Below are 13020 nucleotides of genomic sequence, written 5' to 3'. Positions count from 1 at the left end.
GTGAAAGCAATAATCAGACCATGGAAATGAAGTGCAAAGGTCAACCAACTGGCACCGCTGCAGTGCCACAGGATATCGAGATGGCTGGGAGAAGGATATTCTGTAGAAAAGGAGAGATGGACAATGTAATGGTCAGACTAGCCAAGAGAAGAGCTAACATCTGTGGTGTATTTGGAGGGAGATTACTGGTTAATAAAAAGTCCAGGGTGTTGGGAGAATGATGAGGATTATTTGGAATTCTAGTAAGTTGGTGAATAATTTGCATCAAATAACTACTGACAACAAACAGTTCTTCTTTTGCGGCTGGGTATATAAAGTTGGAGAAGGAATGCCAGTCTGAACTGTTGACAATGAAATCAACAAGGTTGATTATCTCACAGTTAGGGTAATTAGACTATGTGATTGACTTTCAGAGATAAATAGTCAAATAGGTTGGTGATGCCAACAGAATTAAAAGAATGGTTGAGGCAGCAAATGATGTAAAGAAATCTTAAGCCAAAGCCAATTTGTATAAAGGGGATTCCAGGTCAAATAACCTTTGGTATGGATATCAGACCTGAAAAATGCACTAGTCTCATCCTTCTTATGAAAGGTATGATGGAAGTTATGAGGAAAGTTGATGTGAGATGTTATTGAAAAGGATGTCAAGTGAGGTTTAGTAATAAATAACATATTATGTTTGGATGTCTGCACATCATTGATATTAGAACTGAGACGTTAGAAAGTCAATATGAAAGTTTTTTTGTTTTTTTTTCAACTGGATGAAAATCCGATATTTTATTGGATTTTTTGTATATTTTTGTTTTCATTTGCAATTTTTTGGCATTTTTAATATATATTTATACATAATTTTTGGTGGTTTTTTTGTGGGAAATTTTTTCGCAGTAACTGCAGTGACTCTGGAATTTGTTATGTTATCTATCACGGCTGCTAGTAAAATGAGAAATTTAGGGAGCAGGAGCATGCAGTAGGAGTGAAGGACTTAGTGTGATCACCACTTCCAATTGGAAGTGCGCAGGCTCTAATCTAATGGTCTGCTCCTTACTTATCGGCTATGCCAGACAAAAGAAATCAATGGAACGATACTCTCTTGTTAGCCTCAAATTCAGTCTTATTACTCGAACTCTGTAGTAATTCAAAGCTTTATTTTGCACATTTTTGATTCTTATTCTGAGTTAGAGCATATCATGCTGTTGCATGATTTTCCAATATCATGCTGTTGCATGATTTTCTCAATACTATAGTGTTTCTGCACTAGTAAACACGGTAATTTCTCATCATTCATTTTATGCTCTCTCTGGCTACACAAAAAAAGACAGAACTATGCCAACTGTTCAAGCACTACTATATGATCAAGAATCAATAATTTTTTTGGAAAATGTAACTTACTACTATTTGTGTCTCTTTCTTTCAGATAAAAATCAAAATGGTATAAGTTACACTGGTGGAATTCCACAAAATTGCATTGGTGTGAATAAAATTCAAGTACCGTAATAATATTAACACTTATGCAAAAGGAGGGCAGTCATTACACTGAAAAAAAAATAGTGCAGAATACTATGTATCCCGTGATAATTTCAATTTGTAATACAATACAATACAATAAATTTGAATTCATGTTTTTATACACTTAATTTTTTTTTTGCTTGGAAAAAAAAATTCGAAATATTAATACCCAGAGAAGGGAGGAGGTATATATATATATATATATATATATATATATATATATATTTATAAAAATAAATTTAACTGACTAGAACCCGAGAAAGTATAACAAAAACCTTTAATACATCACAACTAGTTTCATCGGTGATCCGACTTCTTCAGGTGAGAAATAAAAACATAAGACATAAAATAACACGGTAAAAAATGAACTTTACAGCTTAATAAAAAGCAGAATAATAACAGTCATATTTGAATAGGTGACCGCGTGCTACCGTTGGCATGAGTAGAATGTGTGCGACAGCTAATTTTTGAGCGCCAGTACTGGATTACTGCGCTATGGGAATCGGGTAAATTGTAGCTAAGATTATTGTTTAAATGTGAAGGGTCCAGAACTATTTCTTTTGATTCGATGATTCTTCTTTCGAATTCATCCTTGCAAATATATAAATTAGTAGTGCGTTCCCAATCAACTTGATGTGGCTGTTCTTCAAGGTTAGAGTTTGCCGAGAAAAGGACATGACTGGAAAGGGCGCTCGCTCGTGCTCTACTGTAGGAGATGTCACGTCTATGTTCCTCAAGACGAAGTGAAACAGATTTGTCTGTCTGGCCAAAATAAGGTCGACCACAGTTGCACAAAACTTTATAAACACCAGGAAAATGCAGATGGTTGTGTTTTGGTTTTGGTCGACTCAGAAAAGAACGAAGTTTTGGCAGCGTAGTATAGTCGGTCTTTATGTTGAATTTTTTCAGAATCTTAGCTAGTTTTGGGGTAAGAGTGCTGATAAAAGGCAACTGTATATGAGTGATTGGGTTGGAGTCATCTTCTTGTCGAGGATGTTGGCGTGGTCTCAAGCGTTTAGTGATGTTACGAGACGAATATCCATTATTTAAGAAGGTGTTTTTCAGGAAGTTAAGCTCTGTTTGAAGGTCTTCTTCTGTGGAAATGAGACATCTTGCTCGATGGGCGAGGGTGGAGATGATGCCCAGTTTCTGAGGTGGGAAGTGATGAGAAGAACCATGTAAATATCTATCAGTGTGGGTGGTTTTTCGAAAAATTGAAAATTTAAGACAGTCAGGAAATCTACTGATCTTTAGATCCAAGAAGGGGAGAACGCCGTTAACCTCTAGTTCAGATGTGAATTTAATGTTTTGATGTTGGTTATTTAAATGGTTTAGGAAGTTTTGCAGTTCCTCTAAACTATGTCCCCAAATAAGGAAGACGTCATCGATGTAACGTAACCACAGTTTAGGTTTCAAAGTAGCTGAGGAAATAGCTTTCTCTTCAAAATCTTCTAGAAAAAAATTAGCTAAGACTGGAGATAGAGGGCTGCCCATAGCTAAACCGCTAGTTTGTTTGTATATTTTCTCTTCGTAGCAGAAATAGCCGGAATTGATGCAGTGAGTTAGAAGAGCGAACACTTTTTTAGAAACCTTGTCCTTAAGAAGACTCAGAACTTCATCTGTAGGAACATTCGTAAACAAAGATACGACGTCAAAACTCACCATTCTGTCCGAGTCTAAAAGATTCAAATTTTTTATTTTTGAGATGAAATCTTCAGAGTTTTTGATGAAGGAAGAAGAATTGCCAACTAAATGTTTTAAAGAAGCTGCAAGATATTTAGACAGATTGTATGTAGGTGAGTCAATCCCTTCCACAATAGGTCTTAAAGGGGTGTCAACCTTATGGATCTTAGGCAAGCCGTACAACCGAGGAATGAGGGGATGGAGAGAGCGGAGAGATAGTCTTGTATGTCTAGGAAGTTCAGAAGTTGATTTCAGAAGATTGTTTGTACGGTTTTGAAGTTCTCTTGTGGGATCACTTTCTAGCATAGAATACGTATTAGAACTTAACAAGTTGTTCATCTTACAACGGTAGTCAGCTTTGTCTAAGATTACAGTTGCATTCCCTTTATCAGCAGGTAGGATAATAATGTCATTGTTGTTACGAAGTTGGTGTATTGCTTTCCTTTCTGTCGGCGATAGATTATCTGTAGGACGACGACTGTTGTTAATGGTAAAGATGGCTTCGATCCTAAGTAGATTCGCAGTTTGTTTTGGTAATTGTCCAGCTGCCTTCTCAACTTTCGTAAGAAAGAGTTCTTTAGGAATGAAGGTCGGAGAAGGAACGAAGTTAAGGCCCTTTGAGAGCACACTAAGTTCTGCAGGAGAAAGTGTGTGAGAGGATTTGTTAATCACAACATTTTTTAAATTTTGTGAGTTGATATTGGATTGGCGAGTTTGTTCCTGTTTGAGTTGGTTGAATTTTCTGATAAGAATTAATTTGTTGGAGAGTTGCGATCTAGAAGCACGGAGAGAGCTCGTGTTTTTAATATCAATCCAGAACCTGTTGTCTAAAGATGAGTTTAAGTTATTTTCTAAAGAATCTCTTTTGCGGAACAAAGAAGCTAATGTGGACTTGGTATCTGCGATTCTTTCATATAATAAATCAAGTTTAGCCTTGTGATAGATATTATGAGCACGTTTAGTGCGAATCAATTCTTTGAAATCTAAAAACTTTGGGATGACAGAGTGAAATTTGCATCTTTTCAGAAAAACTAACCTATTAATAAAAAGTCCAATTTTTACCAGAGTTTTTTCATAATCCTTGATAAGATGTACATTAACCTCGTCAGAAGGTAGATAAATATTGTTGAAATTAGGATTTACTCGGGATGTATACATTTATAAAAATAAATTTAACTGACTAGAACCCGAGAAAGTATAACAAAAACCTTTAATACATCACAACTAGTTTCATCGGTGATCCGACTTCTTCAGGTGAGAAATAAAAACATAAGACATAAAATAACACGGTAAAAAATGAACTTTACAGCTTAATAAAAAGCAGAATAATAACAGTCATATTTGAATAGGTGACCGCGTGCTACCGTTGGCATGAGTAGAATGTGTGCGACAGCTAATTTTTGAGCGCCAGTACTGGATTACTGCGCTATATCAACTCACAAAATTTAAAAAATGTTGTGATTAACAAATCCTCTCACACACTTTCTCCTGCAGAACTTAGTGTGCTCTCAAAGGGCCTTAACTTCGTTCCTTCTCCGACCTTCATTCCTAAAGAACTCTTTCTTACGAAAGTTGAGAAGGCAGCTGGACAATTACCAAAACAAACTGCGAATCTACTTAGGATCGAAGCCATCTTTACCATTAACAACAGTCGTCGTCCTACAGATAATCTATCGCCGACAGAAAGGAAAGCAATACACCAACTTCGTAACAACAATGACATTATTATCCTACCTGCTGATAAAGGGAATGCAACTGTAATCTTAGACAAAGCTGACTACCGTTGTAAGATGAACAACTTGTTAAGTTCTAATACGTATTCTATGCTAGAAAGTGATCCCACAAGAGAACTTCAAAACCGTACAAACAATCTTCTGAAATCAACTTCTGAACTTCCTAGACATACAAGACTATCTCTCCGCTCTCTCCATCCCCTCATTCCTCGGTTGTACGGCTTGCCTAAGATCCATAAGGTTGACACCCCTTTAAGACCTATTGTGGAAGGGATTGACTCACCTACATACAATCTGTCTAAATATCTTGCAGCTTCTTTAAAACATTTAGTTGGCAATTCTTCTTCCTTCATCAAAAACTCTGAAGATTTCATCTCAAAAATAAAAAATTTGAATCTTTTAGACTCGGACAGAATGGTGAGTTTTGACATCGTATCTTTGTTTACGAATGTTCCTACAGATGAAGTTCTGAGTCTTCTTAAGGACAAGGTTTCTAAAAAAGTGTTCGCTCTTCTAACTCACTGCATCAATTCCGGCTATTTCTGCTACGAAGAGAAAATATACAAACAAACTAGCGGTTTAGCTATGGGCAGCCCTCTATCTCCAGTCTTAGCTAATTTTTTTTTCTAGAAGATTTTGAAGAGAAAGCTATTTCCTCAGCTACTTTGAAACCTAAACTGTGGTTACGTTACATCGATGACGTCTTCCTTATTTGGGGACATAGTTTAGAGGAACTGCAAAACTTCCTAAACCATTTAAATAACCAACATCAAAACATTAAATTCACATCTGAACTAGAGGTTAACGGCGTTCTCCCCTTCTTGGATCTAAAGATCAGTAGATTTCCTGACTGTCTTAAATTTTCAATTTTTCGAAAAACCACCCACACTGATAGATATTTACATGGTTCTTCTCATCACTTCCCACCTCAGAAACTGGGCATCATCTCCACCCTCGCCCATCGAGCAAGATGTCTCATTTCCACAGAAGAAGACCTTCAAACAGAGCTTAACTTCCTGAAAAACACCTTCTTAAATAATGGATATTCGTCTCGTAACATCACTAAACGCTTGAGACCACGCCAACATCCTCGACAAGAAGATGACTCCAACCCAATCACTCATATACAGTTGCCTTTTATCAGCACTCTTACCCCAAAACTAGCTAAGATTCTGAAAAAATTCAACATAAAGACCGACTATACTACGCTGCCAAAACTTCGTTCTTTTCTGAGTCGACCAAAACCAAAACACAACCATCTGCATTTTCCTGGTGTTTATAAAGTTTTGTGCAACTGTGGTCGACCTTATTTTGGCCAGACAGACAAATCTGTTTCACTTCGTCTTGAGGAACATAGACGTGACATCTCCTACAGTAGAGCACGAGCGAGCGCCCTTTCCAGTCATGTCCTTTTCTCGGCAAACTCTAACCTTGAAGAACAGCCACATCAAGTTGATTGGGAACGCACTACTAATTTATATATTTGCAAGGATGAATTCGAAAGAAGAATCATCGAATCAAAAGAAATAGTTCTGGACCCTTCACATTTAAACAATAATCTTAGCTACAATTTACCCGATTCCCATAGCGCAGTAATCCAGTACTGGCGCTCAAAAATTAGCTGTCGCACACATTCTACTCATGCCAACGGTAGCACGCGGTCACCTATTCAAATATGACTGTTATTATTCTGCTTTTTATTAAGCTGTAAAGTTCATTTTTTACCGTGTTATTTTATGTCTTATGTTTTTATTTCTCACCTGAAGAAGTCGGATCACCGATGAAACTAGTTGTGATGTATTAAAGGTTTTTGTTATACTTTCTCGGGTTCTAGTCAGTTAAATTTATTTTTATAAATGTATACATCCCGAGTAAATCCTAATTTCAACAATATATATATATATATATATATATATATATATTAACGACCTCCTCCCATCTCCCGCTATACACAAAGATATAAAACAACCTATGCACTTAATACTGAGTTCATGCATTTACTGAAAAGTATAAAACAGCAAAGAACATTATATTCTCAGCCATACAGTGCAGTGTATATGACAACAGAAATAATTTAGATAACAAAAATCCTCAAAGTTTTAACAGAATATTTACCAATAGATTAACTCCTTCTGTTTTCAGCATTTTGCCACATCCTCCAGTTGAACTGATATCCTTAACTAAATAAGCTTTTTTGATATGAGGTGTTTCATGGACAACAGCCTTGTGAGCGAGTTCTTCTAGTAAGGATGTCATATCTACTTTACCTTCTTTGCATGGCAACTTAAAAAAAAAAAGTTATCATAAATTGTTTAACTAATATGATGCACTTGCAATGCACAAGTTATAATATCAACCTGCTAAATCAAGGTTGTGGTGTAACTGATTTGGATTTCAGTATAGACTGACAACATTTTACATAATGTTAATTAATGTAATATTTTTAATTGCTAATTAAGAAGATTACCTAGTGAGATGAGTAGGAAATTAGTTAATTAGTATGTGACAGGAAGCAGCATTCATAGAGAATTCATTCTAATGGTAGGCAGTTAGGAGCAGCGTACCCAAGAGATCAGTGATAGGGTCCTTATTGCTTAATATATTCATAAATAACTAAGTTCAAAATATTATGATCAAAATTTCTGCCAATGACATGAGGCTTGGCAGAGTAGTCAAATGTTCAAATGACTTCAGTTCTTTACAGGATGATTTGAAAGATTGGAAGAGTAGACAAGTTCGAATGGTTTCGGATTTACTTCACAGCAAAGGTCATACTGCACCATTACCAAGGCTACATGAAAATGCAAGGTAATAATAATAAAAAAATAATAACCTAATGTCTTTTTATTCCCTTATAGGGAGTAGACGAGCCCTTTAAACCCCATCTAGCTTTTGGATGCTGAGCGGGCAGTTCAATCTCCAACAGTAGCCAATCAGAGATAGCTGGTCCATGTCTATCAATAATTATATTCAGCCACCAATGAGGAGACTGGCAAACAAGTGCTGCCATCTCTTGGTGTGAATAACTTAGGAACCAATCAAAGAAAGGTTTAGAAAAAGTTCCTCCAGTCAGCAACTAGATTCGAACTTGTAAGTCTATCTCCGTGCAGCCTAGCACAGAGAATGCAAGCACCACTTCCACTGAGCTACATAGGCCTTTGCAAGGTAATAAAAATAAGTAAATAATATCTTACATACAAGAAAACAAAGTTGAACAATACTATGTATCTAAGTGATTAATTTCTTCCAAAGGTTTCTTGTGCAAGTTGAAACCCATGTAAAGTCAAATGGTGCTTAAATACAATATATATATATATATATATATGTTCATGTCAAAGGATAATTAAAGTCACAGTGGTACTGATTATGAAAAGAAAACTTTGAGAAAATTAAACTTCATTCAGTATCCTATTGAGTACATAAATATAAAAGATACGCAATTAAAAAAAAAAAAACATAGTACTCAATAGGATACTGAATGAAGTTTAATTTCCTCAAAGTTTTCTTTTCATAATCAGTTCAGAGCATGATGTTATTGCAAATCAATAACATAATGATGTTATTGATCTGTGCATGATGCTATTGCAAATCAATTTATAGCATGCAGTAGCATCATGCACAGCTCCAAACACTTTTGGAAACTGTTTGATGCATCTGGATCCTGAGCCTTTAAGCAAATCAGTCCTTTGTCCCTGGCATTTATAAGCTGACTTTTTTACATATCAGATGCAAGTATTATTTAAAGTTTAGTATACTATGATCCAAGAATCAGTGAAATACTGATGAGGATTACTGTAAAAGTCAAAATTTTGTAAAACCATTCTGCTTAATAATAGTAAAAAAATAAAGTGACATATAGACTTACTTTTAGAATAACCTCACACCACCGTTCTTTAGCTGTATCGAATTGATAACCTTGTACCCATGAATGGACCCCCAGTACAGTCTATAAAAATAAAAATTACAGAACTGAACTATAAAAAAAAAAAAAAAAAAAAAAAAAGCATTAATATGCTGTTAAGAACAGAGGGATAACAAAACTGGGTTGAGAAAATTCCTCTATAATTCTCACATTCAATTTTATTTTCTTTTTACAGATAGTATTAAATGATAAGATCTACTAGCAGTCCAATATCGATTACATTTCAATAATTGATATTGGACCACATTCCTTCTGTACATTTCCTGTCACTGCTTATTACACTGAAAAATTTATCAAAGGTGTTGCATTTTGGAGTGCAGAAATATAACGTTTTGTAGCATAGTGATGTCCGCACGATTAGCCTAGTGGCTTTGCACTTCACAACCATATGACTGGGGAAGGAGTGTCCTAGGTTCGATTACTGCCAACGATGTGAGGAGCTGAAGGATCTTCCTCAGCCATAGCCAAGTTAGCTGGTCTTGGGTGTGGACAGCAGGGTTTTTCCCACCAGTTTATCTGGCATTTTTCATCCCACAAGCAGGCAAACCGGCCCGTGAACACACAGGGATACAGCCAGGAATTACCTCGAGGCAGAGGGGTGACTATTCTATCCTCTTATTTCGGTTACGAAATCCAAACATACTTGGAGGGTTGTGGGCCTTAAAGCCATAGAGATAGACTATAGTGATGGTGCCATACTGCAGGAAGAGGATGAGATTAGAGATTTATGAGTTATGGTTGACAGTAGACTGAAGTTTAGAGGGCATATTGCTAAGGTTGCACATCATAATGCTGCCATGATAAGTACTCTAACACACAAGGATAAGGAAGTGGTTGTGCCACTGAAGGCACTGGTAAGACCACACTTAGACTATTGTGCTCAGATCTGGTCACCTAATTTTCAATGTGATGTAGACATTGGAGAGGGTCCAGAGGTGAGTGACCAAGACAATATCAGGACTTTTGAATGCCTATGGAGAGAGGTTGAAGAAATGTGGATTGTAGAGCTTGGTGGACAGGAGGAGAAAAGTGATATGAAGAGACATTTAAGTTAGTGAGAGGGAAAGAACCAGAGGTCATTCCTGGAAGTTATGTAAAAGTCTAATGAAGAAGGGTGTGAGGAGTAGATTTTTTACATGGAGAATTGTCAGTGAATGGAATGCATTACCATAATGTGTTGTTAATGCAAGGAGTGTTAAGGACTTTAAGATTCTATATGATAGATATGTTGTCATTTGAATGAACCTCCCACGATGAGTGTTGATTCCTTGGAGGGTGTAATAATAATAATAAAAATAATAAGCACATATTTATTTACTAACTAGAAATGTTTTATATGATTTCTTCATTTCGTGGCATGCTTCTTTAACTTCCTATCTTCATACAGAATTTTACATTTCTACCTTTGCAAACAAAATGCAAAAGAAGTCTATCTGGGGATAGTGAAGCCCGCTAAAGCATAAGCTTCTGATCAACAGAAATTACTGTTTTTTTTTTTTTTTTTGCATAAGACAAAACGTCTTATGCAGAAGACACACAGAATTAAAGATAGGGCATTAGGAATACATTGGGGAACTAGAAAGTATGGGAGAAATGTATTTAAAAAATGTATCTCAGTTGAAATGTAAAAATAATGCGCATTCAGAAAAACTGTCAAGGAAAAAAAAATGGAAAAAAAGTTGATTAGATAAAAGAACATTTAGAAAAGAAAAAGGTGATTGAGCTGGAAGGAATAGTGTTTATGAAAAATGAACACGAGAGGACAGATAACTCATATGTCTGACCTGACAATTTACCTGTTAGAATAGTTGTTGATGACAATTTCTCAACTATCTTTTGTAAATAAATTGGTCTAAGTCCAGCTTGTTCTTCTTAGCATTTTCTAAAGTATGCACATCATAAAATCCTTTTTGGAAGAAAAATTTTTTTATGATTCTCATATTATTTCCCATTTTTTTATAAATAGTATAACATAATGAAATTTCATGCCAGCTAATGCGTGGACTAATTGGGGGGGGGAGGGCTATTTTTGTCAAAGAATCTGGAATTTGCTCAGCAGGTAACTTTTCATAAACAGTGAAAAGTTAGCTGCCGAAGACCAGCAGAATTGAATGTACACACCATTATTATATGATGCGTGAATGGACAAGGAGTGGAGTTGGGAGGAATTGCAGATATACCATGTCAACAAAACTGGTGTTACTGAGATTAAGACCAAAACAAGCAAGATCTTTTTAAATTTCAAGCAAAATGATGTGGACAAATTTTAAAATGAGAACCTGGGCTTATTTGTACCTACAGTTCAATGAATACTCTAGAAGTGGAGGAATTTTTCAAATCATAATAGAGAATAGTTGATACAAAGGAAAAATAAACTGGTTCTTATTGGAGACCTAAACAGCAAAGTAGGTAGCCAGTCTCAGTCATTTCAGGAAAACTTTATTACAAAGGGTAGGACTAATAATGGAAAAGTTAGATTTCTGCTCAGGAGAGCAGTCACTACTATATATATATATACACACACACATATATACATACCAGGGCTACTGCCCTATCAGGTCATGTCCTGTTTTCAATAAACACAAATAACGAAAGCCACCAACATGAAGTAAATTGGACAACTTCAAACCTGCACATTAGCCACGATGAGGTAGAACGCCACATTGTCGAGTCAAAAGAAATTACCTCGGACCCTCTTCATATGAACAATAATATCAGCTTTAATTTGCCTGACTCTTTCAGCTCTACTATCAGATACTGGCGATTTTGTGGATCCACACATGCACAGGTGTACAACAATAGAACTTTAACACGGGCTATAGCTCAAGTTCATAATAACTGTAATTTACAGCCGAATTTATAGCTTTAGAGGAGTGTTCAATGTTTTTTTCAGTGTCTTTTAATAGCTTTCTATGTTCTTAACGCCTGATGAAGTTGATCCCAACAAAACATGTTGCGTATCCAATAAATCTCAATTTGTTATAATTCTCGGATTTTTTGTCAGTTTATATAAAAAATTAACATATCCCAACTCCGAGTTAATATTAGTAGTCATACATTATACAGGGTGTCCCAAAATTCACGCAAGAAGTAATTTTGATAAGAAAACACAGGTTTTTAATTAAAAATTGTAATTTCTTATTGATTCATAAAGTATACGGTATAGGATAATGCATGGAATAGCATATGAGGTAAATGGCCTCCACAGCTTTGCTGGCACATATGCACTCTTTTGTCGAAATTTTCCATGCCCGTTTTGCATAAATGTGGATTGTTTTTGGCTGAATTTTGTCGATACAGCGCTCAATTTCCTCCTTCAAGGCATGGGTGGTCGTGGGCTTGTTGGCATAAACCTTAGACTTCAAAAAACCCCAAAGAAAAAAGTCCAATGGCATTAAGTCACATGATCTGGGTGGCCAATTCTGATCACCAAAACGGGAAATTACACAACCATGAATGACTCATGCAGTAATTGAATTGTTTCTTGGGCTGTATGGCATGCGGCACTGTCTTGTTGAAACCATGTCATCCACATCCATATCTTGCAATTTAGGCACAAAAAACTGGATTATGTCGCGATAGTGAGCACCATTAACTGTTATTGCCTTACCAGCCGCATTTTCGAAGAAGAATGGACCGATGATGCCTCCAGCCTAAAATCCGCGCCAAATAGTGACACGTTGTGGATGCATTTGTTTCTCAACAATCACTCGTAGATTTTCTGAACCCCAAATGCGACAATTTTGTCGATTAACGAAGCCATCAAGATGAAAATGAGCCTCTTCGCTGAAGATGATTTTGTTCGAAAAATAAGCATCCACTTTGTTGTTGTTCCATAATCCATTCAACGAACTCTCTTCGCTGTGTGTGGTCAGTAGGCTTCAGTTCTTGAGTCAATTGAACTTTGTAAGCATAAAGATGCAAATCTTTCATGAGAATACGCTGTAGAGAGCTTCTCGAAAGGCCCAATTCAAGACCATGGTGCCGAATTGTTCCTGGACTCTCAGCAACACTCTCACGAACTGCTTCGATGTTTTCTGTTGAACGACTTGTTGAAGGATGGCCAGAGTGTATAAGATCATTAATTGATCCAGTTTCCTTGAATTTTTTAATTAATCTTTTCATAGCTGATGAAGTTAAATCACTATTCCGACCATATTTTGTACGAAAATTGCG

The 13020-nt window shown here is 36.1% G+C and overlaps 1 protein-coding gene across 1 annotated transcript in view; it reads right to left on the bottom strand.

Annotated features, from left to right (window-relative positions):
- The window catches only part of Polr1A (RNA polymerase I subunit RpI1), a 352992-nt gene that overhangs the window by 84592 nt on the left and 255380 nt on the right, over positions 1-13020 (bottom strand). Inside the window, exons 28-29 of the mRNA XM_090408580.1 lie at positions 8788-8868; positions 7038-7205 (exon numbers count right to left, since the gene is read on the bottom strand). Coding sequence (XP_090264706.1) covers positions 7038-7205; positions 8788-8868 — 249 coding nt within the window. The remainder of the gene's footprint in view (positions 1-7037; positions 7206-8787; positions 8869-13020) is intronic.

This window comes from Typopeltis vanoorti, chromosome 18 (assembly GCF_054136105.1).
Source record: "Typopeltis vanoorti isolate ZY-2024b chromosome 18, IOZ_Tvanoo_1.0, whole genome shotgun sequence".
NCBI classification, from domain to species: domain Eukaryota; kingdom Metazoa; phylum Arthropoda; class Arachnida; order Uropygi; family Thelyphonidae; genus Typopeltis; species Typopeltis vanoorti.
Note: the sequence above shows the minus strand (reverse complement) of the source record. Positions and strands in the feature narration are given on the sequence as shown.